Source organism: Psammomys obesus, unplaced genomic scaffold (assembly GCF_907164565.1).
Source record: "Psammomys obesus unplaced genomic scaffold, mPsaObe1.curated_primary_1811, whole genome shotgun sequence".
NCBI classification, from domain to species: domain Eukaryota; kingdom Metazoa; phylum Chordata; class Mammalia; order Rodentia; family Muridae; genus Psammomys; species Psammomys obesus.
Genome location: NW_026585690.1, coordinates 1,593,122 through 1,620,180, shown reverse-complemented (window position 1 = coordinate 1,620,180; position 27,059 = coordinate 1,593,122). Strand labels below are relative to the sequence as shown.

Genomic DNA, 27,059 nt, shown 5'->3' with positions numbered 1-27,059 from the left:
GGCAAAACTATATATTTTACCAAAGAACTGTTTCTAATCAACTTATTCACAAGTTCTGATCAGTAAATGTTTGGTTTGCTTTATATCTCTATATGTCTGGGGCCACATAAAATTTTCTTTTAAAGAATAAAAGAGTTTTGAGCCCTGCTCTCGACAAACTAATAGTGTCACTTCTGAGTGGAAGGTTTAAACCTGATCTCTACTCTTCTCTCTTCCTCTATTTTACTAAATTTGAGAGCAGATGGCCTTATCGTGGTACAACAGAGGGTCCTTGACAGTCCTGACACCGAGTATAACCTGGAGCTGCAGAAAAATTACATGATAAATTACGTGTTCCTGCCCAAGGGCTGGTTCTGGGGCTGACATGTGCAGAAGTACAACCTGGCCTACTCCGCCGGATATTACAATTCATTTCCACAGCCGATCTGAAAGTCTAGTGAACAGTTAACATGCTGTGACAAAACTGATCGATTGAAAAGTTTTAGTCAGCAACTAAAAGGAATGATTTTTAATAAAAGAAAGGATTCCAACTGAAATCCACAGACAGCAAGAAACCTTGGCAATCTTTTCTGGTTGGGATGTGAGGGTCAGCAAAGGCATCACCAGTAGCAAGGTTGGGGTGACACTCGCTTTGCACTCGAGAGAAGAGTTTTGTTGAATTTCAAATGGGTACATTTTTCTGTGATGTAATCTTCAAAAACCTTTATATCTGCCTAGAGTCTCTTGCTTATATCGGCCTGTATAAAGGGAAAGGCACCAGCCAGTGCCTTCAAAGAAATGCCACTGCCAGGCTCCATCCCTGTGTGGTTGCAGGCTCCATGACAATCAAAGCCCAGTTGTCAAAAGGCTTCACAATCACACCAGTTAGGGAGATGCCAGAAGGACTTGAGATCAGAAGGCTTCTGGGAACACATTTAAGACCACACAAATTAGCCAGTTTTTCTGGCCAAGGGAGGCAGAAAAGGGAGTTCAGCCCTTGCTTGCAGTATCTTTTGCTTCATGCCCCAACAGGAATCATTACATTTATGAACAATTACGAGCCCAGTGTAATTTACTGTGGAAGTCCTACCAAGATCTGTGAGTGCTGATGGTGAGGTGAGGCACAGAACTGACCTGGCCACAGCTAAAGTGATGAACCCTGACTGAGAAAGAGGAATCCCTGACATATGAGGGAAATGACACAGCAAACAATTGAAAAACCATTTGCAGGGCTGCTGGTGGCACCAAGCTCTTGGGTCCCTTAGGAACCTTAGGAAGGGTCCCTTATTCTTGCAGTTCTAAGCTCTAGTTAGTGACTAGGGTCCACCAGGCTCAGGCCAATCTGAAGAGGATGTAGTGTGAAGCAGGGACTAGGATTGGCAAATCTAAGGTGCAGGGATTGGCAGAAGAATTGGGTGAAAGGTCAGCTTTGGCCCCACTTTGGAGAAGCTCTGATCTTTGGCCAGACATTCAAGTACTGGGAACGAGCCTAGGGCGTTATCTTATTACCCTTTGCTAACTGTGAGGCCTGGCAAGCACCTAAAACACTTCCTACTCAGAAAATGAGGACACAATGTACCCACCCTGGACGATTGTTACGGAAAGTAAACGACTTGGGTAGCATGTGAATGTACATTGCTCAGCGGGTAGCCTATTGCCATTTCTCAGGAAATATCAACCATTATCATCATCATCATCATCATCATCATCATCATCATCATCGTCATCGTCATCTTCATCATCCTCATCGTGGGCCTGGTGTACATTATAGGCTATATGAACATAGCCTTAATTTCTCATGCCTTCAGTTTCCTACGGTGAAATAATAATAAGTTTTATTTCTCTGGGTTAGTAGAAGGAATTTCAGCACATAACTAGTCAGACAAACCTGGTTCAGCTATCTAGCGATCGCGTCACCTGACAGCGGTATTTCTTCTGGTATGAAGCCGGATAGGCACCAGGAAGTGCATTGGGAGTTCAGGGCTGGTGAAAGGTTAAAGTACACAGAGAGTTGTTTGCAGAAACGAAGAAAAGGTCTTCTCCCCGAACTTGGAAAGAAAGAAGTGTGTTGATTATCCGGGGTGATCTCTCGGTCCCCTCTCCAAAGGCAATGATCAGTTTCATAAGCGAAACTGAGTAAGATTCCTGAGGGCAGGAACCCATCCACACTTCGCTTTGCCAGAGCTTCCTGAACAGCTCCAGGCTGTCTGAGCTGCAGCTCAATCTACTGAAAGCTCGGACCTAGCGCCTACTGTCCAGCAGAGGCCGCCCTGGGCCGGGACTCCTGGGACCTGTGCGCAGGGAGAGGGAAGGCCAGGAGGTGGCCCCTGTCCTCGCGGGAGGGCCGCGTGGGAGGGGTTTGGCGGCGGCGCAGGCGGGCCCTGGGCTCCGGGGCGGTTGGGATGGAGCAGAAGCGCGCCTGGCGCTGCAGGGCACACAGCTGACTCCTGCGCGCCACCTCCGCTTCGCCTTGCGCCGCCGGACACCAGCCGAAGCTGCCGGGACTGATCGCTCCCGGGGCCGTCAGCACCTCCCCGCTCCTCCCGCAGCCCACCGGGCGGGAAAAGAAAAAAAGAAAAAAAAAAAAAAAAAAAGGAGCTGCCGGTGCCCGACGCAATTGGTCAGCCCCGGGAAACTTCCCTAGCCGTATCCAGCTCCGTCTCGAGCACCGGAGTTAACATGGTTTGCAAGGCGCTCATCGCTCTCTGCATCTTCACCGCAGGTACTTGGCACGGTCCTTCGAAGAGCCCGGGCATGGGGAAGGCAGCCCTAAGGCTCCGGCTGCCGGGAAGGGGGGCGACCCCAGGGAAGAAGTCACCACTGGAAGGTGGTGGGTCTGCGGGGGTGTGCGCACTTAGATGCGCGGGGTTGGCGGACCTGTAGGGGAAGGACGACGCGACTGGGTCTTGCTGGGGCAGCCTGTGCCCCCTCCCCAAAATCTGTGTGAAACAGGTGGCCGGCAGGCTAGTTAGCGTGTTGGCACAGCGAACCCCGCAAGGAGACCACGGCTCTCCGGGGCTTCCCTACTTTGCTGGGGTCTTAGGGCGCACCTGTCACGGTCCCGAACCTCACTTCTTGCCCTGGTTTGTCCTGCCATGGGATACAGAACCCGGGCAGGGGTCCGATAAAGCCGCTGCTAGGAGGCCTTCAGCATCTAGCGCGCTAAATCAGGCTGGTTAGCGCTCCGGGGATGTAGAGGTCTCTGGAACCCCGGCGACCCTTTTTGGCTTAGGTTTAGGGATGATGCGGCACACAGGCAGCGGCCCAGGTCAAGCTTAAGGATCACTGCTGGAGGAGGATTGCAGGTCTACTGTGGCCGAGAGCCTTCCAAAACTGTGTCCCCATCCCCTGTATGAAACTAGTAACTTGGCTAAAAGTAGGGCACACGCACCCTTCTGCCCACGCCCCGTCCCCGTCTAGCCTCTCCGCGTGCCTAATGGTCTAGGGACTAATAGCAGCCGCGACCTTGTACAGACAACCCAAGCCAGCCCGCGGGCTGCAAAGATGAAATCGGGCACCATCATCTGGAGTTGGGTACCTAGGTTTTTGTACAGAAAAAGTGTAGCCCAATGCAGGACTATGGATAAGGGACAAGAGGAGGGTCGGGAGGGTGAGCGGGGGGGGGGGGGGGGGAGAGCAACCCAAGAGAGCAGTCTGGTCTGTTTTAAGAACCACCCAAAGCCACGCAGTACAAGCCAAGAGTCAAGCTTCAGTTCATTGGTTTCCCCTCTTGAGTTGTTTGGGTTCCTGTAAATGTGCCTCCCCACCCCCGCCCAAAATAAGTCACAGCTCCTTGAGAAGAAATTGGAAGCTCCCCTCTCCCCCTCCGCACCCTCCCGCCCTGTGGCTCTCCGGGGATAATACAGTTTTAAGGGAAAGTTTCCTAGCTTGAGCCCATAGCGTGGTATTTTCTCTACAAGGTCTGGGAGAGCCTATCCGCTCCGGGATCTGCAAGGTCTAGAGAGGTGCCGGCAGATCTTTCCGGAACAGTCCGGCCGCTGCACAGCCCTCTTGGGAGAGGAGCGCTTAGATATGAAAAGTGTAATAGCCTTCCCAGCTGGACTGCCTCCAAAGGTAGTTCCCTGGTCCTCAGAGGAGATCCGAAGAGACGAAGAGAGATGTTTACTAAAGGACGGGAACCCATTCAGAAAGTGTAGGAAACCTGCAGGGGGCTAATGGATAGATTTTGTTTGCTAAATTGATTTTTGCATATTTATCTGTGTATCTATCATCTATCTATCTATCTATCTACCTATGTGCTTAATATTTTAAACAGTTCTTGCAGTTGGCAAAACAAACAAATAAACAAACAAAAAAAACTGGATCTATCCTAAGGAGCTCAAAAAAGACAGTTTACTGATTGATTGTTATTTGATGACTGATTGATTGATCTTGCTAGCCTTACTGTTCAGCTGTGCTCTGCCGAGAGAAAAATATTGCCCATTGCAACCCCCCTCCCCCAGAGCCAGGTGGCTGCTGTTTCAGAGACTGGCTAAGCAGCCCCAGCTCTATGCCCTCCGGGCTTCTAACTGGGATAAGAGCCATCAGGGTCATAGGCTCCCTGAGGCCTAGGAAGACATATGGCCTCTTTCACTTACTTGTTTCTTCATGTTGCTGACCCATCTGGGGAGCCAAGAGGCTGAGGGCAGCTTTCTCTGGAGTTTGTAAATCTGAATGAATCTTTCCATGGAGGCTTTGTTAATAAAACTGCTTACCGTAAATAGGCTGGAAAATAAGAAGGAGAAGTATCAGAAATACCTCCTGAGAGTCTCTGCGTTCCAAAGTAAAGTATTTTCAGATTGACATTTTTTTCTAGAAGGTTCTGGATAATGGCAGGCATGTCCCAGCAGCCTGTCCTGGAGCTTCCCTGGCAAGCTATTCACCAGAGGTTGGCTTCCCCTCCTCCCTGCCCCTCCCCCTTCTGAAACCTTAGAGGCTTCAGAAAAAGTTCAGCAAAACCCTTAAAGTGATATTTGACTGGGCCAGAGACAGTGGTACAGCAGGGCTTTACATTTTAGCTTAACAAATAAATCCTTGTTATATGCCTAGTGTCATCCAGTACACATAATGTGAGCATTATCAGGAACCTTGACCAGAGACAGCTTGACATTCGTCCCCTCAATTACTTAGGTGGCATATACAGGAGTAGCACATGTGAATTAAAATCCAGTCCTGAGTAAGGTCTGGCAAAAGAACTATGCAGGGAGAAAGGGCAGGGACCATTGAGTGACTCTGCCCTACCAGGCTCCTCTCTGAATTCCGTTTTGTTCCCTCCCCTGTCATTGCTGCCCCTTGGAGTTGGGTGGCCCCATTCTTTAAAAAAAGAAAGCAAAAAAACCTCAGTGAGATATGTGAGTTACAAAGGAGCACTCAAATGGTCTTTTTACACACTTAAGAAGACAAAAGAAATTCATTATTTAAGAGCCAGTGATCAGAATTTCCCTGCTCTGGGTCTGCCCTGTGCACCCCACCTTGAGGAAGATTACAGTGCATTCATCCAGGCACAGTGAAACACTCATTGGTCCTCTGGTAAGGAAGACCAAGAGAGCTAGAATTGCAGTCTGCCCCAGCCCGCTAGCAACGGGTATGTGTGTGTGTGTGTGTGTGTGTGTGTGTGTGTGTGTGTGTGTATCTGTGTGACTGTTCTGGATCCATCATCTCTCTCTTCTCTGTATAACTAACATGGGACAGTGCTCTTTGACTACACAAGTTCTCATGTGTGTCAGTGACACAAATATATTGAAAAATAGCCACCTTGTCCAGGAAGGCTTATTGAAGTAACAAGGGAGAGTTGCCTGCATTCCTTTCACTTGAAATCTGTAACAAGAAATCTTCCTTTATGTGAAGAGACCTGAATATTGCAAGCTCTCTCTGTTGTCTGCTGGTGAAGCTACATCCTGACTACCTACACAGTACCTACCCTGGTTCAGGGCAAATCCCTTAACCTTACCCTGCAATTTGTTATATTTAAAACCGGGGGAGGGGATCACCTCATGAGGCTGGGGAAATGGTAACTGACTGAGCATACCTACTAATACGCTGAGCTGGGGATATGGAAAGAATTTTTAGCTCTCGATGCCATTAGCCTTAGTAAAGATGACTCTATTCAGCAGTGAAGACAGAGGTCACCCTCTCCGAATGCAGAGTTTATATGTTTGCGCTTCAACCAGGCAGAGCACAGGCTACAACTAGCATGCCAAGGCTGACTGTTCCTACAAACTCCATATGCAAATTAGGAAGGCAGTAGGGCCGAGCCATGAACTGCCTAGTTTAAAGGTTAAGAATGGGTTAGTTCAGATGTAGAACAGTGATGGGGGGAGGGGTCAGTTACAAATAAAGGAACAATTCCTTACCACCAAGGACTTTTGCAAATGAGTGTATTTAAAAAGCCCAATTCATCTAAATCTTAAAGGTCAGATTCCCCAGAGCAACACATTTGGGGATAATTCGGATTAAATGGGCCATTTTTATCTGATGGCTCTCAGTGACTTTCCCCAGAACCCAGAGTCCTCACCAATGGCCGAATCTCTAATTGAACCTTATCACTTGGGCCTGGTCTAATTGTGCTGGCGCTTCTCTGGGGGAGATGTATGGTCAAGTATGCGTGCTGCCTAAGACAACTTTCTAAAACAAAACTTCCCCCTCAGGGATGGGGAGGGGAGCGTAGCACCTACAAAAACTGTAGAGAGTGGCGTTTCTAAAAACGTTCTTTTTTCACCTCAGAGAACCCCATGGCAGATGAAAGATTCTTATGAGAGCAGTTAGAACTCCGTACCTCCTTTTTAAAGTCTCTGTCTCTAAGTCAGAGTTTGGGAGCCAACTATTTGCCTTGCGCATGAGATGGCAAGTGAGAAAGTTGATGTTTCCTGCAGAAGACAATGCCAGCTCTAAGAGGTAGACGGTCATGGCTGCTTCTTCCTGTGGTTGCTTTCTCATTGGAAATGTGGGGTTAATAGGTTATCAGCCATTTAATGTGCAAGCGTGTGACTACAAAGCCAGACTCATGGTGTAGGCCCTTTATTACATCTTAAATTATTTAAATGACAGGAGCTGATGTAACATTTTTTCCGGCGTATGTACCTTTAAATATTTGTCACAATCCTTTGCTCCAGCACAGTCCATTGCTTTCACTTAGATGTTTTTAACATTGTTTACAGACCTTGAAAGATTTGCCATTTTTTGTAAGTAGTAAGAACCATTAGATGGATTCTGTCCATCAGCGTGTACTATCTTACTTCTCCTTTGCCTGGTATCGCCATATTTAGCAAATAAAAACCAGGGCTGTCCAGTCATATTTGAATTTCAAATAAATAGGGCTTCTAAAGAGAGCCTGTGTAGTATTGATTTTCACCGGGAGTACTCTACTTTGGTGGTTCATCTTTAGACCACCTAGGCAACGGGCGTGTTGTGGTGTGGGATGACCTTCAGTTTGAACCTTGTCTCATGGGGTCTTAGCTGGCCAGTGTCATTTCAGTAAAAGTCTGTTCGTGGGGAAAACGTGGATATTTAACAGCAGCTCTCTTGGTTAACAGCAGCACAAATGAGGATGCAGAGATGGTGTGCACTCCAGTGAGATGTCTTGATTCATCCCCTGGGCGTGGTTTTGTACTTCTGACCAGCTGGTAACATTTCTACGGCTTCTTTGACCCATCATAATAAACCTTCCTGACCCTTCCTTTTAAAAAGTGATAGTAGATTTCTAATAGTAGCAATATTTTTGCGTAGACTGTATTTAGAAGCCTATCCGGAATAAAGCTGGCAGCTGATCTAAGGAGAAAGTTATAGAATAGCTTTGGATTTCAGCACCTATCTTCTTGCCAAGATCTTAAAACATCTTACAAATATTAATTATATAAGTTTTATATAATTCCTGCTAGATAGATTTATTGGTTTCACTTAAAAAGCTGTGGCTATAAAGCCCCTGAGGCCACACGTTAGGCAGAATTTTAAGGCAGATATTGAAAATATTTTAAGCTATTTAGCTTTGGAAGAAATTTGTGCTCTTATTCTCAAGGAAAAAAAATGTGGATTGCTGACTGTTAAGTAAAGGATATTGTGGAAAATTACCAGGTGTGATGTTTAGAAAACACACCTATTTGATATGAATGTTAAATAATGGAATACAACCTCTACTTACATTCCAAATTCTGATTTTCTTTTCCATAAGCATGAAAATGAAGACATAATAATATTCACTATGGGTGCTGAGCATGAAAGGAATTAGGTGGGAGAAGGAATGTTATTTTCTGAAAATTTGGGGCTGCCATTGGTTAGAGCACATTGTATTTCCTAATATATGATTAATAAAATATGTTATTTTACATTTGTGATATTCTTCCCTACTTTGTATAGTCCCAAAGCATAACCTCATTACTGGGTTTATTTACCCATTATTGCATCCTTGATGGAAAACTACTGATGGTGTGAGCCTCTGCTTGTTCTGGCAGTCCTCAGAGAAAAAAATATTTTGTGGCACACAGTAGGTGCTCAAAATGTATTTGCAATATTGGCAAAATACTTAATTCAAAAATGTCCGTAGGACATCCAAAAATGAGGAATTGCATACTTGCTAACTACCGGGTGCTTGTGCCTGGTAGTGTTTGCACATAGCGTTTAAAAAAAAAAAAAAAAAAAAAAAAAACAGTAGTCAGGCCGTTGGTCCTCACTTTACAGAAAACAAACAAACAAACAAAAAACCCCACATAAGCTTTAAAAACAGCTATTTTATAGCTATACACATATAAAATGCTGAATTTATTCTTTCTAAACTACAGATTTTTTCCCTCCACTAGCGACATCATTTTACAATAGTTGAACCTTCTTAATTCTCTGACCAATTAAGAAAATGTCACCTTTGAGCGCAGCTGGGAAGGATAAGGCTACAAGAGAGCGCTGCAATCTGAACCATTTTGAGAAATTTCTCAATAACTCTAAAAATAGCTGAGTGACGAAAAGTGATGGGGTTTAAAGGAAATACAACTGGCAATTTCCCGACGAAGCTAGAAAAAGTTAAGTAAACTCAGACCCTGAGCGTTGAAAGTGTAAGCTGGTTACTAATATGCTCAAGGATAGAGTAGGGACTTTCTTGCCCTTAGAGGAGCTGCGTTACACCTTTCTTAATGAGCCTGAAATATGAGCTATGTTTTAGTCCAAGCAATAGCTAAAAATGATGCTGAAGTTCCAGCTAACATCAAGCCTGTATCCTAGAACAGAGAGGAAGGGTGGGAAGATACTTGTTATTTATCCCGCAGGTAGATAACACCTCTTCACACAGCTGGTTTTAAAGTTACCCAGCATGGCACTAGTAGCTGCCAGGAAGAACATGATCCTTAAAACACAAGAGCATACCGATCTTGATGCTATCAATTTAGAGAGTCCACTTTTAAGTGAGGGAGAAATAATGCTTTATGCAAAACATTTGACTTGTATATTTCCTAAGTTCCTTTGTCCGTTCTTTGGAAGGGGAAACTTGCTACCACCCAAATTTAGCAGCCTTGACTGTGAACAGAGAGGCATCAAAGTCAAGTGAACCCGGGCTTGCACTGCGGGGTTTGCAGAAAATGTGTGTAGTGCTGAGAGCTTGGCATTGCAATACAGGTGATCCTCTGACCTCCCCTTCCACCCCCCTGTCCCACAGGCAATGGTGTGAAGCAGGTGAAATGAGTAAGATGAGAAGCAGGGCCTAATATCTTACTGGAAGGAAAAACAGTACACAGTAACAAGAGATGGTTGTGGGACCCCAAAATCTCGAAATCAACTGTGATTGCAGATGGAGCAAAGTTCTGTCATGCTGAGAGCAGAGCTGATCAGCTGAGCCACGCTGCGTTCAACGTTTACCCCAGCAGCATTAGTAACTGCTTTAAAGAGTGGATATGGGATGGACCTAGTCCATGTTAAGAGGTGTGCAGCTCTGTCCTCATATGGGACTCCTAACATCAGGAGCAGGGTGGTCTCTGACTCTGTTGCCTGCCCCTGGATCCCTTTCCCCTAGCCAGGCTGCCTCGTGAGAAGAGAGGAGGTAGGGGAAGCTCCCATCAGGAGGTAAAGTTCATTAATTAATGAAAAGGAGTGACATGGCCACAGCTTATAGCAGCCAATATATGGAAAAAAAAAGCTGTAAAATAAGTGTATGCCTGCATTAAAAGAGGTTGGGAGGATACAGTCTCTCTCTCTCTCCATCCCCTACCTTCTGTGAATTTTTCAATAACATTATGAATATTTCAAGTCCATCTTTTGCTGTACTTCATGTGGCTACCGTAACTGATAGATGGCTGCTGCAATTCTCAGCATATTGGCTTAAAAGTCATTCTGACAGAGCCTCAAAAATAAAATCATAGAGAAGTTACCTCAGAAGGGTTTACAGGGCAGCACTGATGTAACAGTCAAGGAAGGTTTTAAGGCAGAAATGAGTTAATGTAATAATGTTACATTTTCTAAAACTCAAATGCAATATAAGGCATTGCTCAGGACCACCATCTTGGATCATTGTTAGGGGCTCTGAACTATCAGATCAGTACTTAATGTGTGATGTTATAGTTTTCTTTTCGAAAAATTAAATCTCTTGAGCATTTGTTACTACAAAATCTACTTTAAAAAAAAAAACATCCTAAGTTTCTCAAAATGAAAGTTGTCAACTCAGATATCACATAAGAAAAATAGCCCTGAGAAGCATATTTTATTTATTTATTTCCTTTGGCAACATTCAATATATGATATCATCTTTTCAACAAAGTAATCAATAAAATGTGGTTTAGGACGACGCTGGAGGAGCCATATTAATTCTCTGCAGCATTTTCAGAGGAGAACTCAGGTGTTCTGGGGACACTGCTGGACAGGCAGATAGGGCAAGAAGAAGAAGCTAAGGCCTGATTCTAGCCAACTCCTTCAGTTCCAGCAAAGCTGTGCACATTGCTGAGGACCAGCTTTTTAAGTTTTTAGCTCTACTGGGTACCCCCTCTCACCCTGTGTTTGTTTCCTCTACAACATCATCTGACCCTCCAATAGCCTTAGGAGGGACGCAGTACTGTTCCACTTTGCAGTTGAGGGCATAGAGCTGCAGAAGTTAAGTAATATGCTGCTCTAATGCCATTGATTAGCAACAGAGCTGGGATTTGAACCTACAACTTTCATCGTTACCTATCTCTACCCTCACTACTGTGAACTGCCAAGATAGCTGCTAAATCACTTTGTGTTCCCAGTTTTGATTCTTACAGTTACTGCCTTGGTTGAAAACCTGCCTTGCATCATCTCTTCTTAGGGGGGCACTTATGTGATCACTTTTCTCACACAGGATCACTAGTTTTGATGTGTTTAGGCCAGGCAGGATTGACTATTCCCTTACTGAAAAAGGGAAATAGACTCAAACATGCTAAAGACTATCCCGGGTGTTCATATGGTAGAGTCTAGATTCCATTTTCACTAACAGAATGACAGGTCTTTGTAGAAGTAACTAACTCCAGGCAAGTCTGATTAGATGACTGCAGTATTTTGTTAGACCAGGAAGTAAAGACCTTCTCTCGACCTTTCAGAAGGACTCAAAGATGCTTAATGAACTTACTGGCCAAAGATGGTACAATTTGATCTTCGCTGAGAATAATAATTGGAATAGGCTGAAATTACTGTGTTTGCTCATGAGTACAAAATGATCTTGAAACTGGAACAATTAAATAACACACGTTATTGATCTTCACTAGAGGATGCTAATAAAACAACAACTTATTTTGAAAATAATACATAACTACAGAGAATCAAGTGTGGTTTATTGATTGATCGATTTCTAGATCTCACTCTGCCTTCATTTTGTGAGTGTGCCACTGTATGAAAGAACATTTGATGACTGGATGATGGGTTGTCTCTGCAGAAGTATTGAGGCTAGCCAGTTCAGAAGAAACAGTATTGACAGTTACCTTAATGCACAGCCTCGTGAGTTAGCGGCTTTGGATCACCAGGGGCTGCCTACACTGTGAGGTGTGGCATAACTGGATATTGACCCTCCCACATCATCCCTTTTGATATAGCCCTGCCACATTCAAAGGAAAGCTCCATCCCACCAAGCTTCTTTAGACAACTGGGGAAGACAAGCGAATACCAATAGAATAAAGACAGAAAGCAAGAGGCCGGGTAGGCTCAACAGCCCAGTTTCTTCAAGGAACAGATTGTAAGGAATAGCAGAAAGAGGTTGAAAGAAAGCTGTGCAGGGGAAAGAGAACTCTGTAGACTTAAAGAAGACTTGAGAACAGAGCAACTGATCCCAGCTGTGCAACTTATTCAGGTTCTGAACCAAACCAAAACTCTAAAATTAAGTGATGACGTTTATGACACAATTGTGAAAGCAACATTGACTTGCTCTTCAGTGAGTCTGAGGTTTTGTTTCTTTTAACCATGATAATGATATACACCGTATTTTCCAACAACCTTATCATTATAGTTACAGAAGAAATGTTTCAAAATAATGTGGGAGCAGGAAAATAGGTTGGTATATCATATGAAGAAATGGTTGATAGTAACTGCTGAAACTGAGTAAAGGCAACAGAGAGGTTCCACTCAGTGGATGATTGAATTTTTGTTTCAAACTGTTTTTAGAAGGAAAACCCATCCTAACCCACAGTCTATTTCTAATTGACAATCACTTGCAAAGGAAAAATTAGTTTTCTCAGATCGAGTCTCCCTGGGTGTACAAACCACACTGATGGACAAAGCCCCATGCCCAGCAGTATGTGGACAACCCAAAATGAACTCACTGGTATTTTTGGAGATTTTTTTAACTCCATAGGTCTTTTGTTTTGTTTACATATTATTGTTTCTAGTTATTGTGTTTTTATGGGATTTCCGTGTGTGAAAGTGTGTGTATCTCTGTCTGTATATGTTAATTGTGCTTTTTTCTTTTCTTTTTCCTTTTTGTTCGTTTTGTTTTGTTCTGGTTTGTTAGTTTTAGTGCCTGATTGTTTTTTAATGAGAGAGAAAGAGAGAGAGAGAGAGAGAGGGCATGGATTTGAGTGGTGGGATGGATCTTGGAGGAACTGGTAAGGTGTGTTTGTGGGGCAGTGATCAGAAAATATTGTATGAAAAAAATCTATTTTCAACTAAAAATTAAACTTATTTTTAAAAAGCTTTTAGAAAGGGTGTTTTCCAGACCTCCCTATCGGGTACAGAGATACACCCCACCCATTTTAGCAAGTGCCTTGGGGTCCTGCTAGAGAACAAGGCAGTATGGGTAATGATGGCATAAGAGGTTAAGAAGCACATCTGTCATCCTTGGTCAATCAGTCTCAAGAAGGGAAGAGCTGCTGTGAGCCTTCAGGACCCTTTGCCTTTGCTGGTGCCACCACCTCACTCTGCACACCATTATCCACTGCTTTCTGCTGACCACAATTCTCTAGCTTGCCAGCTCAGATTTCTTTGAGTTGGTTGGGTGTGTGAGCCTCTAGAGAGCAGGGGGCAACTCTTAGCTTCACACCCTCCATCCTCTGCAGGAACCTGTGGGGCAAATGCTCAGAGCTTATCAAATTCAACTAAAGAAGCTGAAGCTTAGGGACTCAGAGTCCTAAGTCTCACAGCTGGTGGATGACAGAGTGTAGACTCGTGTTTTCATGTAAACACTAAGTTCGCTGACTTCAGGGAATCCAAAGGCTGTTCAACCTTGCCCTTTTCTCCTTAACAGTTAAGACCTAAAGGCTTAGAGAAGTGACATATTAACACAGACTGACAGAAAGACATTATCCAATGCCACTCACAGGAGTATAGATGACCACAGAGCACCTTTCTGGGAAGTCATAGACCATAGAGAAAAACAACCCCAGGACACCCAGTATGTGATTGGTTCCATAAGGCCTAGAGGAAGCCCAGAAGATGGAGGAAGCTTGGCAGAGCCCAGTGGTCGGCTACATCTGATGACACAAGAGAGCAAATGAGATTTAGAAAGGAATTATAATTGCTTTCCAAAGAAGCTTGTTATGTTTGGGCAGTCACACCACCAGCACATTCTCATGAGAGAAAATTCCAGTCTGTCTATTCATGTGAGTGCAGCAAGGACTGTTTTCTAAAAACTCGGAGTAGAGCTAGTTCTAATCATTCCGGGGATGTTTAAAGAAAGCAGGCAGTTCAAGAGAATCCTCTGAAAAATACAGTTCTTGAGGAAAAGGAAATAAAATATAAGTTGTGCTTCTGTATAGGCGTGTGTTCTTGTTTAAACACCCAGACTGTTCTTGCAAACCACAGCTTAACCTTTGAAATGTGTCGTCAAAACAGCCTATCAACACAGCCTGGAATCCCAGCACTCGAGATAAGTCAGGAGGAACAGGTATTAAGGCTCCTTAGCTACATTGTGAGTTCAAGACCAACCTGGGGTGCCTGAGGCTCTGTCTCAAAACAAAATAAAACATAAAAGTCAGTTGATGACATTGTTTTAAAATACACAGTCACGTACATTTCTCCAAGATAAGTATAAATAAACGATGTCTCAAAAGCTAAAAATAAAACAAACCTCCCAGAACCTAGAGGTGCCAGCAGATGACAACTTTGGATAGAAAACACCCTTATGGAAACGAAGGAAGATGTCAAACCTAGTGATTATCTGTGGCTTAGCCCTTTCTCTTCAGCTTCACCGGCATCTGTAGTAAGACACTTCCTTCCTTTGAGACACCGGAAATGTATCATCACCTGAGACTAGAGAGATTCAGAAAGAAGCGCGCCCTCCTGGGACGCATTCTCCTATTCATCACCCAGGGGCAGAGGTTGCCAGAGTCAGCCGTGTCCCTAAAGTTATTCCCTGCGAACTGCTGGGAGCTTCTTGTCCCCCTGAACCGTGCCAACCTGCCAAGCTTGGTATAAATATAGATTAGCCATTGTCTCAGTTTCCCAAGGCTCCATAATAAATCACCTCAAAACTGTGCCGCTTAAGACAACAGCCATTTAGTCTCTCGTGGGTCTGAGAACCGGAAGTCTGGAATGAAGGCTTCTGCTCGCTTGGAAGCTCCCAGGGAGTCCCTTTCTTTTCTCTTCCAGCTTCTGGTAACCCCAGGTCTTGGCAGGTGGCAACATGGGTTTCGTTCCTGCCTCTGAGTCCATGCGACCTTTCCCACTCTGCCACTGCCGGGGTGAGTTCTCATGGATAAGGACGTTAATCCTAAGGAACGAGCACCCACCTTCATTCAGTGTGACTTCATCCTCACCTGACGGCTCTGCAGGGACCATATTTCCAAGCAGGATCACAGTCACCATCCTAGGAGTTTAGGTTGCAAAATACATTTTCTTGTTTTTGTTTTTGTTTTTTGTTTTTGTTATTTTGTTTGTTTGTTTGTTGTTTCGTTCCTGTAATTGAAAGGTGTTGTGTTTTTTTAATGCTTATTTATTTATGCTTCTTAATGGATAAAGAGGTTGTTTAGTTCAGGTGTTTCCCAGTCTCAGCTCGGTGGGGATTAGAAGAAGATACTTCTTTACTACAAAGAGACACCCTCCCTAGCTCCTGACCATTAAATAACAATAGCACACCATGCACTGTGACAGACAAGAGAAAAATTAGGAAAAAGAATGAGGAAGGAACAAGGTATACATTTCTGAAATATGAGACTTCCTGGAAGCCAGTAACCTAAATTATTGAGGTTTTCAAAGCTCCTCGTTATAGCCCCACACAAAATGGCTCGTGCTAAACAGCCACAGCTCTGCTGGCCAGCCTGCTTGCCATGTGTGAGATTCTGTAAGGTGGTTCTGGAACGGCCTGATTTGGACAAGGCTATAACAATAGCATGCGTGCTATTCTGGGTGCCTGTGGGAAATTTTGAGGACCATTGCACTTCTCCTCTGTGACATTTAATATTGCGTTGCCATCTATATCTGAGAAAGGGACTGCAGGAGGTGAGATTAGCCTTCTGCTTGTTCTTGGTGTAGCTCATTGCTGTGTAAAAAAACAGTGCCCCCACTTTGTTTGTTTGTTTGTTTGTTTCTTGAGACAGGGTTTCTCTGTATAGCTGTGGCTGTCCTGGACTTGCTTTGTAGACCAGACTGGCCTTGAACTCACAGAGATCCGCCTGCCTCTGCCTCCTTGAATGCTGGGATTACAGGCGTGCACCATCGTTCCCAGCTAGGATCTATTTTAAAAGCATGCCTTTCTCAGTTCTCCATAGTGTATCAGGAGATGTGGGAATATAAGCGGCCATGAGAATCTTTTCTGGGAAATGCATAAGCTGTTATATTTTAGGAAAATGGATGCCTGTTTGTCATTATGAAGGGTTTGTATGTATGTGTGTGTGTGTGTGTATGTCAGTAAGTGTATGTGCACATATGTGTGTGTGTATGCATGTGTGTATGAGTGTGTCCTTAAGTGTGTGAGTGTGTGTGGTGTGAGTGAGAAAGAGAAAGGTATAATATGTATGATGTCATGTGTTTTCTTTCTTCTTCCTCCTTACTAAGATAATTGTAATTTTCTAAAGGCTCTCAAGCAACATAAGATGTCTTATTCGAGAAAACTAATATTCAAAGGATCCATATATTTCTAGAGAATCTAAAATTTACTTTCCCTCCCATAAACAAGTAAAATATTGTATACCATAAGACCCATAATCACATCTCTCTCTTCTGAGTAACAACTAAGCTGTTATCCTACAAGCAGAAATATTTATTTGGTTCTGAACCTATGTGCTTGAGAACCTTTTTTAATTAGAGCTATTCAGAATGAAAATTATCACTTGAAACTCCTTTCTCTGGAAAGAATATAATTTCATCCATAAGAGATTTAGTGGCTTAAGCTGTTTGCCTATGTAGGTAAGAGAAGAGAGGGGCCAACCTCTGAGTCTATAAACAAATCTCTTTGATGAGAACCAGCTTCATGCTGAGATGAGAAGTTGCAAAGCAAAAGAATTGTGTCATTATATTTCTAAAATCTCAGAGGGAGTCATTGAGCTGCCAAAACAACATGGGAAGAGCCTGGTCTCCAGGACTGGTGCCGAGAGAGCAGAAGTAAAGAGTTTTAGAAGCTTTTGGTGTTTGGGTTTTTTCTGAAACAACTAAGATGAAAAAGAGGTAATCAGGAGATCTGTGATTATGTAAGGGGTGAGCAGGTCAGACAGCTCATATATCTGGTTTGGGGCACATGTTTGGGGCGATCAGACTTTTCCATGGGAGATTGTACTGGATGATAACTCTCAAAGAATAAAGGAAATGACAAAAAACATTAAAGTTAGAAAAGTGAGCTTTTTTCCTACTGACATCTGAGAACATCCTGGCCTCTCCGGAGACATGTGACCAAGGAAGCCAAGCAGATTGGGGTCCCTCCAAGCCTGGAGGGCCTGATGACTCTGAAAATGGGTCATAGCTGGAGAGGGAGGCTGCTGGCTCTCTTGGCAAACCAAGCTGTCTCAGAGTTTACCAGCTCCCCATGTTTGGGCTGGCTACCTTTTCAGAGGTGGCATCCATTACAACTTGAGACCTGACTTTCCCTTTTCTGGGAAAACTAAGAGTAGGTCCTGAATACACCCCGAAAGCTCCAGGCTCACCAGCCACAGAAATCCCTCTGAAAGTTACTGAGAAGGAAACACCCCCTCTTCAAACAAGAACTGCTCAGGAGGAACCAAAAGCCTTCTGACATGCTTGGAGTTCTAGGAAACATCACTAATGACCCCTTGACAATCTTGGTTTTTAGGGTTTTGGAGAAGTTGCAGAAAAATTGAACTAGAGAGTCAAGGTTCATTGGCACATGCCATTAATTGAATGGTGTTGATATTTACTGGGGTCTTTGTTGTTGTTGTTTGATCTGTTATTTATTTCTAGTTAAGCTTTACCACCTGCAGAAGCTTGGATTTGGGAGTGTGCCTGTACCTTTGCTGTGTAATCGCTGGAAGTTGTCTTCTTGTTGTTGTTTCTTTTGTTTGACCTTTGACAGAGGGTCTCAGGTATCCAAAACTGTCCTCAAATTTGCTGTGTAGCCAAGGATAGCCTTGACCTTCTGATCCTCCCATCTCCACCTTCGGAGTGTTGAGAGGACAGGTGTGTGTCATATCACCATGCCTGGTTTATATGGCACTAGGGTCCAATGAGGGCTCTGTGGGTTCTAATCGTCTCTCCACCAACTGAGATGCATCCCTACTCCAACTTCAGGGTTGGTAACAACCCTAATCTGACCTGGGTCTGACTACACAACTCTCCCTCCCAAATGCAATACCTGCCTGGAACTACAAGAGCAGTGCAAAGCTCCGCCCTTGCTGTACACGGAGGAGTCCTATCTGCCTGTTTTCCGAATACTTCTGGTGCAGATGGCCTACCGTGGGCTAGTCAGAAGGCCTCTTCCACAATCTCTGCACCTGTAGGAGAGCAGTTGCCTCTGGCTGTGTTCACAGAGGAAAATTCGGTCCTGGCTTCCACCTGCAGACATGATGTTGGCCCTCACTGTGTTCCTGAATGTGCAGATTATACTGTTTATATATATTTTTTCCTGATTTCATTTCTATAAAAATGAATCTTTACAAAAATATTACACCTAAGTAATGCTTAAGGGTTTTTATTTTGTTTTGTTTTTATCTTTTTCTTTGTGATAAGGAATTCTGCAGACCACAGGAAATTAGCTGGGAGCTGTGTAAATCTGGGCAACCTGATTAACATTTAGATCAAAATCCGTCATACAAATTTCATCTGAAGTCATGTAAAGTTACCATCTAAAAGTGTTAGTCCATGTGGCTTTCAAAGGAACACTGTGCTAGCTAGACAGTGCTTTCTCCTTGTATGGCACCATTTTGAAATAAAAATGCAGCTTATACGATGAAAAATGATTAAAATCTGCATAGGCTTAATTTAACATAGGGCATAAATGGCATGTTCTGGCCACTGAAATAAAGGCAACAAATGAACTTACTTACCAATGTTTTCAGGTTTTGAAAAGTGAGAAGAAAAACTCTTTTTGTTTTGTTTTTGTTTTTTCAAGACAGGGTTTCTTTGTGAAACCTTGGTTATCCTGGGAATCCACTTTATAGACCAGGCTGGATTAGAAATCCACCAATCTCTGCCACCGAAGTGCTGGGAAGAAAGGTGGGTGCCACCGCCCGTCAGAAAAACCTTTTTTAAAAATGTGTTTAGTAGTTGTCATGAGGCCACTGAGAAGAACCACGTCCCATAAGTGGTCATTTTGGCAGCTGTTGCTTTCAATCTAAAATGGCTTCTTAACTGGAGGCTTCAATAAACTCAGCTGATTCATGCATGAACACCTGGAATTCATGAATTGTGTGAATCATGTCAAGCATGGCGTGTGTTCTGATGGGCACTGCTTCCTTTGAGAGAAGACCTATAGACGTTACCCAATACCTAGGTTCCGTACTTCCAGTGACGTTAAGAACATCTGATATTCATTCTGTAATCAATTAAATCATTAAGTGATTTAGACTTCTTAAAAAAAAAAGACTCAGAAGGCTCCTCAGAATGTTTTAGTAATTATTCGAGTTCACTTGGGCTTCGGCTCCCGGCACATCCATTCGGCACATCCATTCGTTTTGTCCTCAGATCACCCTCAAAGGACCCTCAAAGGAGAGGTTGACCTTTCAAGTTGTGGATCAGGGAATGGAGGAGGCAAAATGGCTCAGAGATGTATCACTGGACACAGAAGTCACTCATGGTTGTTTTGACTTCTTGGTTTTGTGTGCCTTTCACCAGAGTCCAATATAGAGAGCATCACAAAAGACCCAATTTAAGAGTAGAGAGTGTGATAGAGTGCTTCCCTACCACGTGAAGCCACAAACAACCACCCTCCTCTTTAACGCACAAAGCTCAGTAGTTTGGAAATCAGGTTGAAAATAGAGTTCTTTGCTCAGGGGCAGGGGGGCATAAGTCAGAGACACTCAGCTCTGCACTGCCTCTGGCAAGAGCCTGGGGACCTCTTTTCAGAGTTCATTTCTAGGTAAAGCCAAGATTCTTGATTTTACTGAAAGAATTTCAAAACAAGTCCATATGAAGCAAAGTTGGAGTTTATTAAGAGGATTCTTTAACAGATTTAAACAGAGAGTTAAGAGATAGGTTTTCTTGTCTTCTATTGCTATGATAAAAAACACTGACCAAAACCAACTTGGGGAGAAAAGGATTTGTTTGGCTTATAGGTTAGAGCCCATCATCGAGAAAGTCAGGATGAGAACTCAGGCAGAGAGCATAGAGGAATGCTGCTCATTGGCTTGCTCTTCCTGGCTTGCTCAGTTTGCTTTCTTACACACCCCATGATCAACCATCCAAGAGCAACGCTGCCTGCAATAGGCTGGGCCCTTCCCTGTCAATCAGCAGAAGAGAGCCCCACAGCCTTGCCCATGGGTCAGTTTGGTGGGGAGCATTTTCTCAACTGAGGTTCGCTTTTTCTCAGATGTCTGGAATACGTGTCCATTTGACAAAAATACAAAACAGAACAAAAACCTAACCAACAAACAGGTGCTTGGGAGAAGGAAACGTACACACCTAGGAGGATGGCTGCAAGCGTCTCAAGAGTGAGACATGCTTAAGTGCCTTTACAACAGCCATATAAACCATTTTGTTGGCTTCTGGAGTTGTCTCTCGCAGGATTGCCCAGGAACCCGGATGACCTAAGTCACAGGTGATTCCTACAGTGCACTGGGTGGGATAACAGCTGGTAAGGAAAAAACAGAAGCAGCTAACAAGGTTTTCCCAAGAGAGCAAGAACAGCTTGTTACCCTAAACTAAGTTGACAGTGTCATTTATGGGATGCCTAGGAAAGTTCAGGAACATAAGTGAAAAAGGAATAAGATCATAGTCAAACTCATCTATGCTGAAGCCTTCAGTAGCCTCCTTGCTTTTTAATAATCCTATATGAAATATCTTGTTTTAGAAGGAGTACTGTCTCTAGGTGTCTTCACAGCAGATTCTGTTAGCTCTGCTGGAATTTTTGACTCTTCGCTAGCAAAAGACTTCAACTAGATTAGGCTCCTTGCCCTTCCCATGCCTCGTTCTGTTTCCCACCTTTTCATTCTGCCTTAAAACAAAAGAAGTCAAACTTTTCTATAAAGAATTTTTGTTTATAATTGGGAAGTCTTTCTTGGCAGACAGAGTTCTTCAGACTCTTTCTCTCTAAATTCTAATAAGAAAAAAAAATCATAAAACACTTCATGGCTTCCTCAGAGCGTTGAAGTACAGTGTGGCAGTCCTCACAAGATTCTGACTATCAACTAGTGCTTTCGTTACAGACATGAGAGAAACCCAGACATACAGTTGAGGTGACAGGTCCAAAGGCTACAAGGCAGAGCCAGGACTCCATGTTGATCTTATGACCCTAGCTTGTACTGCTCAGTACATGACAGCTATCTTTGTGGTGCTCTGAGGGCATTAGACAGAGGGAAGGTTGAGTTACACAGTTGGCCTTTATCCTATGGAACCTTTTTTTTTTTTAGAAGTGTATCAGAGAGGGAGCTGTTTACAGAGGAAATTCCAAGCTAAGGTAAACAGGCCATTCCCAAGAGTACAAACTGGAAGGATTTTCCTGAGAGTACAGACAGTCTGTACTCTCCACACCAAGCAAACAGAGGCGAACCAGACCTGTGACAAGCAAGAAAAGTCCTGAGCTTGACATCACATCTTCTCAGCCTGGAAATCTGGGAGTGCAGCCTCAGCTTTGTGGGGGTGGGGCTGAGGGTGGGGGGCTTACAAACTCAAAAAAAAAAAAAAAAAAAGTACAACAAGATGGCTGCAGCATGGAAAAGGTGTCCCTGTATCCTCACTGGCTTTTTGCAAAATCCAAGAGTAATTGTAGTATAGTAATTATTATTATTTCCAATACTGAACCTTTTTCTTTTATGGCACTTTGACATTAAGTAAATGGAAGAGGTTTTTGTTGTTGTTGTTTTGTTATTTACTTGTGTGTTTTGTTTTGTTGAGATAGGGTCTCTCTAAGTAGTCCTGGCTGTCTTCTATGTAGATCAGGCTGTCCTCTAACTCACAATGATCCATGATCTCCCTATCTCTGCCTCCTGAGTCCTGGGCTAAAGGTCACCATACCTGATAAGATTTTTTAAAATAGGGTAGCTATTCAGTTATTTATATTTATTTTAAAAACAACTGTTCAGTTCTCTCACATTGTTTTCATTAGCAAGTGTTAATTATCCATGATAATTGGTTTCATTGTGGCATGTTCATACATGTGTGTATTGTATTTAATTTCTTTTAAATAATGATTTCTTCTAATTCTGAGATTATAATATAGTTACATTCTTTTACCCCTTCCCTTTCCTCCTTCCAAACCCTCCCATATTTCAATTTCGTAGCCTCTTTTTTCATTAATCTTTGTTACATGATTTTTATATATACATATATATTCCCAAATATAGCTTTCTCAGTCTGTAAATGTTGCTTGTGTGTATGTGCTCATTGCTTACCATTGGTACTGGGTAATCAGTTGGTGTGCTCTTCCCCGGGAAGACCATCTCTTCCGCTCTCGGGATTCCTCAGTTGTCTGAAGTTCTTTGCTTATGGTTAAGGACTTACAGTCTTTCCCCATGCACTTAATAGTATCTCTTCTTATTGCCCTTGTTGAGCTCATATTTAGGCAGTCGTGTTGCTGAGACTTTCTGGATATGGCTTCCGATATTCGTAGGAGACGTGGTCTCACAGTAAACGCCTGATCCTTTTGCTCTAACAGTCTTTCAGCCCCCTCCTTCATAATGACCCCTGAGCCTTAGGTAAGGGAGTGGCAGTTCAGATGTATCCCTTGGGACCGGGTACCACAGATCTGCATTTTGATTGGTTGTGGTTTTCTGTAATAGTCCCTGGCTGTTGCATAAAGAAGTTTCTTTGATGAGGGTTAAGGACTACATTAATTTATGGGTATAGGGACAAATATTTAGAAATAGTTAGGAATTATGCTGGTTTAGTAATGTGATGATTGTACATTCTCCTCAGAGATCCAGGAACTTCACTAGCCCTGGGTAGTTAGCAAGGTTTCCAGGATGAGGTATGATTCCCCTCTTGTTGAGTAGGTCTTAAGACCCGATTAGAGAGCTGTTGTTATGCACCCTTAGTGCCATCATAGTTTGGTAGTAGTTGTTTGTGGTACACAGGCATCATAGTTGGTTAACTGAACTTCACCAAGGGTACTAAGAGGGCAACTGGAAAAAAGATTAGGATAGGCTCTTCAACAAATAAAGTTCATTGCAGTAGTGGCAGTCACACTTTGGTAGTAGCCAACAGCTCTCTGGTTGGACTTAAGACCAGCTCAGCAAGAGAGAAGTACTGGAGAGCTAGCCAACTGTTCATTGCTTTCTCCCTTGGGAAGCTTGCTTGTAGAAGAGATATTTTTACAACCCACCTCAGCTGAAGCTTCACATACTAAAATTTACTGGAGAATTCGCAGTTTTTACAGGTCTCAATTTTGACTCCTAAGAGATTTACATCTGGGAATAGGAACAAAAATGATGGAGAATGATCTGTTGACACAAAAGAATTGTTCAAGCTGTCCTTCAGACTGGGCGCTCCAGCAATGGAGGGATCTCACAGACAAGATACTATTACAGATGTACAAAGGATGCAGGCTTGAGAGCCCTGGCTCTGCTCTGAAGGCCAACTCTTCTGTGTCACAGGCAAGGGAAGAGGGAACCCAACACTTACCAAACCTAGCAAAGTACCACCCATTGTGTTGGGTACACTAGATACATTTTCATATTTAAGGTTGGTATCACTGGTCTCTGTTTCCGAATGAGAAAACTCATTACATAAGGCAATAATAATCTGACCACAACTGTAACCAAACACAGTGGGTCCAGCTTTTGGTTAGTGCAAACCCAGGAAGGAAAAGAAGGAAATGAAGAGTAAGAAGACACTTTACAAGTAATGAGGATAACAGGATAACTTCTAATGCAAGTTCTTCTCAAACAAAAGAAAGCAAAGATCTGGTGTCATGGTGCATGCCTGCAAACCCAGTTCTGGAGAGACTGAGAAGCAGGAGTGTCACCCAGGTTTCCCTGGTATGAACTGAAGTTCTGTGGGGGAAGGGCAGATACTACGTCAAGGATTCTACAAGGCTAACTAACCAGTTATAACCTCTGTGGTTGTGGTGAGCTGAAATGGTGCTGATGCATGGCAAATTACCATGCTGTCTTTAGCCCCTTAATAGAGGCCATTCATTGCCTATCACTGTGTCTGACTTAACACCAGTGTGACAATTATACAAAACCTTTTGGTGTTAACATATCACTAACATCCATCAATCCCAAAGCTAAGATTGTTGTCAAATAGCATTTGAAACCTATTTTGCTGTAGGCATAATGTTTCTACCAATTTTTTTTTTATGTGTTAAGTTATGAGTTTCTTTTGTTTTGTAACTATTTCATGAAACTACTGCCTTCCTGGAAAAATGGTATTTTCAGTACCTGAATGTATGTTTCAAGGTTGTGATCACTCATAGTTAGCTCTAGAATAAACTAACTTTTATTTTGTTTGAAGTACAAGGTCTGTGGTTTTACATCAACACTAATAGGTTCGAAGCCAGCCTGGGCTAGAAAGCAAGACTGTCACAAAAGACAAGAGCATAGAAGGAAGGAAACTGAAGGAAGAAAGAAGGTGTATGTGAGAGAGAAAAGAGAGTATGTGAGACAGAGAGACAGAAAGAGAGAGAAAAAACGTGCACAAGTTCAGTCATATGAAAAAAAAAAAGGTTCATATGACCAGTAAAGGTGGAAAGCAAACATTCGTGAACAATGGCTTGTTTAAGATTATGCCTCTTCAAATACAATGGATAGGACCACCTTTGGGCTGAGAACTTAGCGTTAATATAAAGCTATAATGAGCATACATTACTCTAGATCACACGCAAGCATGCGTCACTGATTTGAGATAGCTTCTTGTGCTTTTCTCTGTAAGTCCTTCTGTGAAACAAAACAAACAATGAAAGACACCCTCCCTCAACCCCCATGTGCAAGCATAGGAACCTGCCAACCAAAGCTTATGAAGCCACAGGGTTAGTGGTTATCACATTTAAACTCATATCTCTCCACCATCAAGCCTGTGCCTTTCCTGCTTTTCTATGTTTTGTCTTTGTCTTTTGAGAGACAAACGTCAAAGTCTCCAAATGGACTGTTGGATGATGGAAGATTAATTTACACAGAGCAATCTTGGTATGCAGTGACCCTTCCATAAGCAAGTCCTGGTGCCTCTTTGTGTTGATAGTGTCATGGTTTTGCCACTTTATTTGCTTCCTAGGTAGATGGATTACAGGGATATTTTTTTTTCCTTTTTTTGTATTCAAGTTCACTCAGCTTATTTTCTAAAATGCAGAAGCAAAAAGATGACTTAAAGTAGAGGCTCCTCTCTGAATGTAAGGACAGGAATGGATAGAATAACATTTTGTTATGCTGTCATTTGTCTCCATTGAGGATCTGCAGAGAGCTATGGCCCAGGGAACTGAGTGGCGCTGATTTCTCCCAAAGAGAATCAGTATGACTGCCAGGTGTCTTTTGGACTGCGTTCCAAAGTGTTGAACAACTTGAATGTCCCTTCTTTAAGCAGCTGTAGTCCACTGTAAGCAAGAAGCCCAGAGTGCTGTCCAAGCCTGGGATCGTAGATAATGTATACAGAATGTCATCAGAATTGGTAGGAGGTGACAGGACCTCATTGCTTTAAGGGACAAACTACTTTCAAAAAAGCATAGAAAAGACTTTTTGCAGGAATACTTGAGTTTTTTATTGTTGTTGTTGTTGGCTGGTTTTCCATTACTCTGTAACTTACAAATAATGTGTGACTTCTAAACAAAGTGGCACAAGAACAGCAGGAAGCAAACTGATGAGCTGGGTGGGGGGGAATGTTTCACAAAAATGAGAAATACTTTCTACCTCGAAGGGATGTGAGGATTAAATTAAAATAGCCTTTAGCGCATTCTAACATACATTCGCACTGAGTAAACGCCATCTCCCGGTAGCATTCATGACAGTGAGAGTTAGCTTTTCAATAAAATCAACGGCAGTGCATACATAAGTAGTATCCACATAAAACTTCCCAAGATTTTTTTTTTTTTTTAAAGAAAAGGTCTACAACATTGCTGGCCAATAAAACTGTCTGTGATGTTGGAAATCTTTCCTCTCTATGTTGTCCTACTTGGTAAACTGTGGGCTGTACTTGACTACTGGGCATTTGAAATGCAGCTAGGGGAAAAAAAACCTACAAAAACTAAATTCTCATCTTATTTATTTTAAATAGCTATACACAACAAGTCACTTCTATATCAGACAGGAAATCATAAGATGTTTCACTTATAAGAGACTCTAGCTGGGGCATTAATCCCGGAATGTGGGCGGCAAAGGCAGGCAGATCTCTGTGCTTTCGAGGTCAGCCTGGTCTATAGATCAAGATCCAGGACAGCCAATGCTGTCTCAAAAAACCCTAGCACAGGTCTGCACTGGGCACTTTGCCTGTATATTATGACTTCCAATTTAGTGTTTTTGTGGGATTCCTGATTATGCAAAAAGGAGGAGAGAAAAAGATAGAAAGAAAGAAGAAGAAGAAGAGAGAGAGAATTTAGTTAAAAGCCTTCATTTTATTCAGCCTTAACCATTTTATAGATGTGTCTGAGAGACTCAGTGGGAAATTAACTTGGCCAGGGTCGCATAGTTAGTAAAGGACTAAAGGACTGACCTGGTACTAGATCCCAGTATTTCTGGTTCCTGGGGGGAAATTCACATGATTCTGAAATCAAGTTGGATTATCCTTACCACCTCAAAAGTTCCGGTTGCCCAAGCATCATGAGCTCAGTGTCTTCTCATCCTCCTCCTTTCCCCTCCTTTGATACATTTCTGTTGCTTTGGTAAAATACACATGCCGTTTCCAGTGGGTCCTGAGTCATCCATAACTCACTAACAAGTAGTCACTCTTTCATTTTGACAATAGCTGATTGCAACATAATGTGACCTAGCAGCTGGCCTGCTACAAAGTGCTCAGCACCAGTGTTCTTGTAAACTAGTCCATTCTGTGTCACCTTTCCTGAATGCTACACTCATCTCAACAAAATCTTAGGTATGCATAAAATAAGAGATCAGATACTCCATCCTTGTAAAGTTGAGGTTGTCAAACGTTTAATCTGACATTTAACCAATGTCAGATCATTGGTTGAGAAGGGGTCATGG

The 27,059-nt window shown here is 43.0% G+C and overlaps 1 protein-coding gene across 1 annotated transcript in view; it reads left to right on the top strand.

The window, feature by feature from the left end:
• The first annotated feature begins 2,343 nt into the window (after positions 1–2,343).
• The window catches only part of Parm1 (prostate androgen-regulated mucin-like protein 1), a 93,922-nt gene continuing 69,206 nt past the window's right edge, over positions 2,344–27,059 (top strand). The window contains exon 1 of the mRNA XM_055595897.1: positions 2,344–2,701. Coding sequence (XP_055451872.1) covers positions 2,659–2,701 — 43 coding nt within the window. The 5' untranslated portion in view covers positions 2,344–2,658. The remainder of the gene's footprint in view (positions 2,702–27,059) is intronic.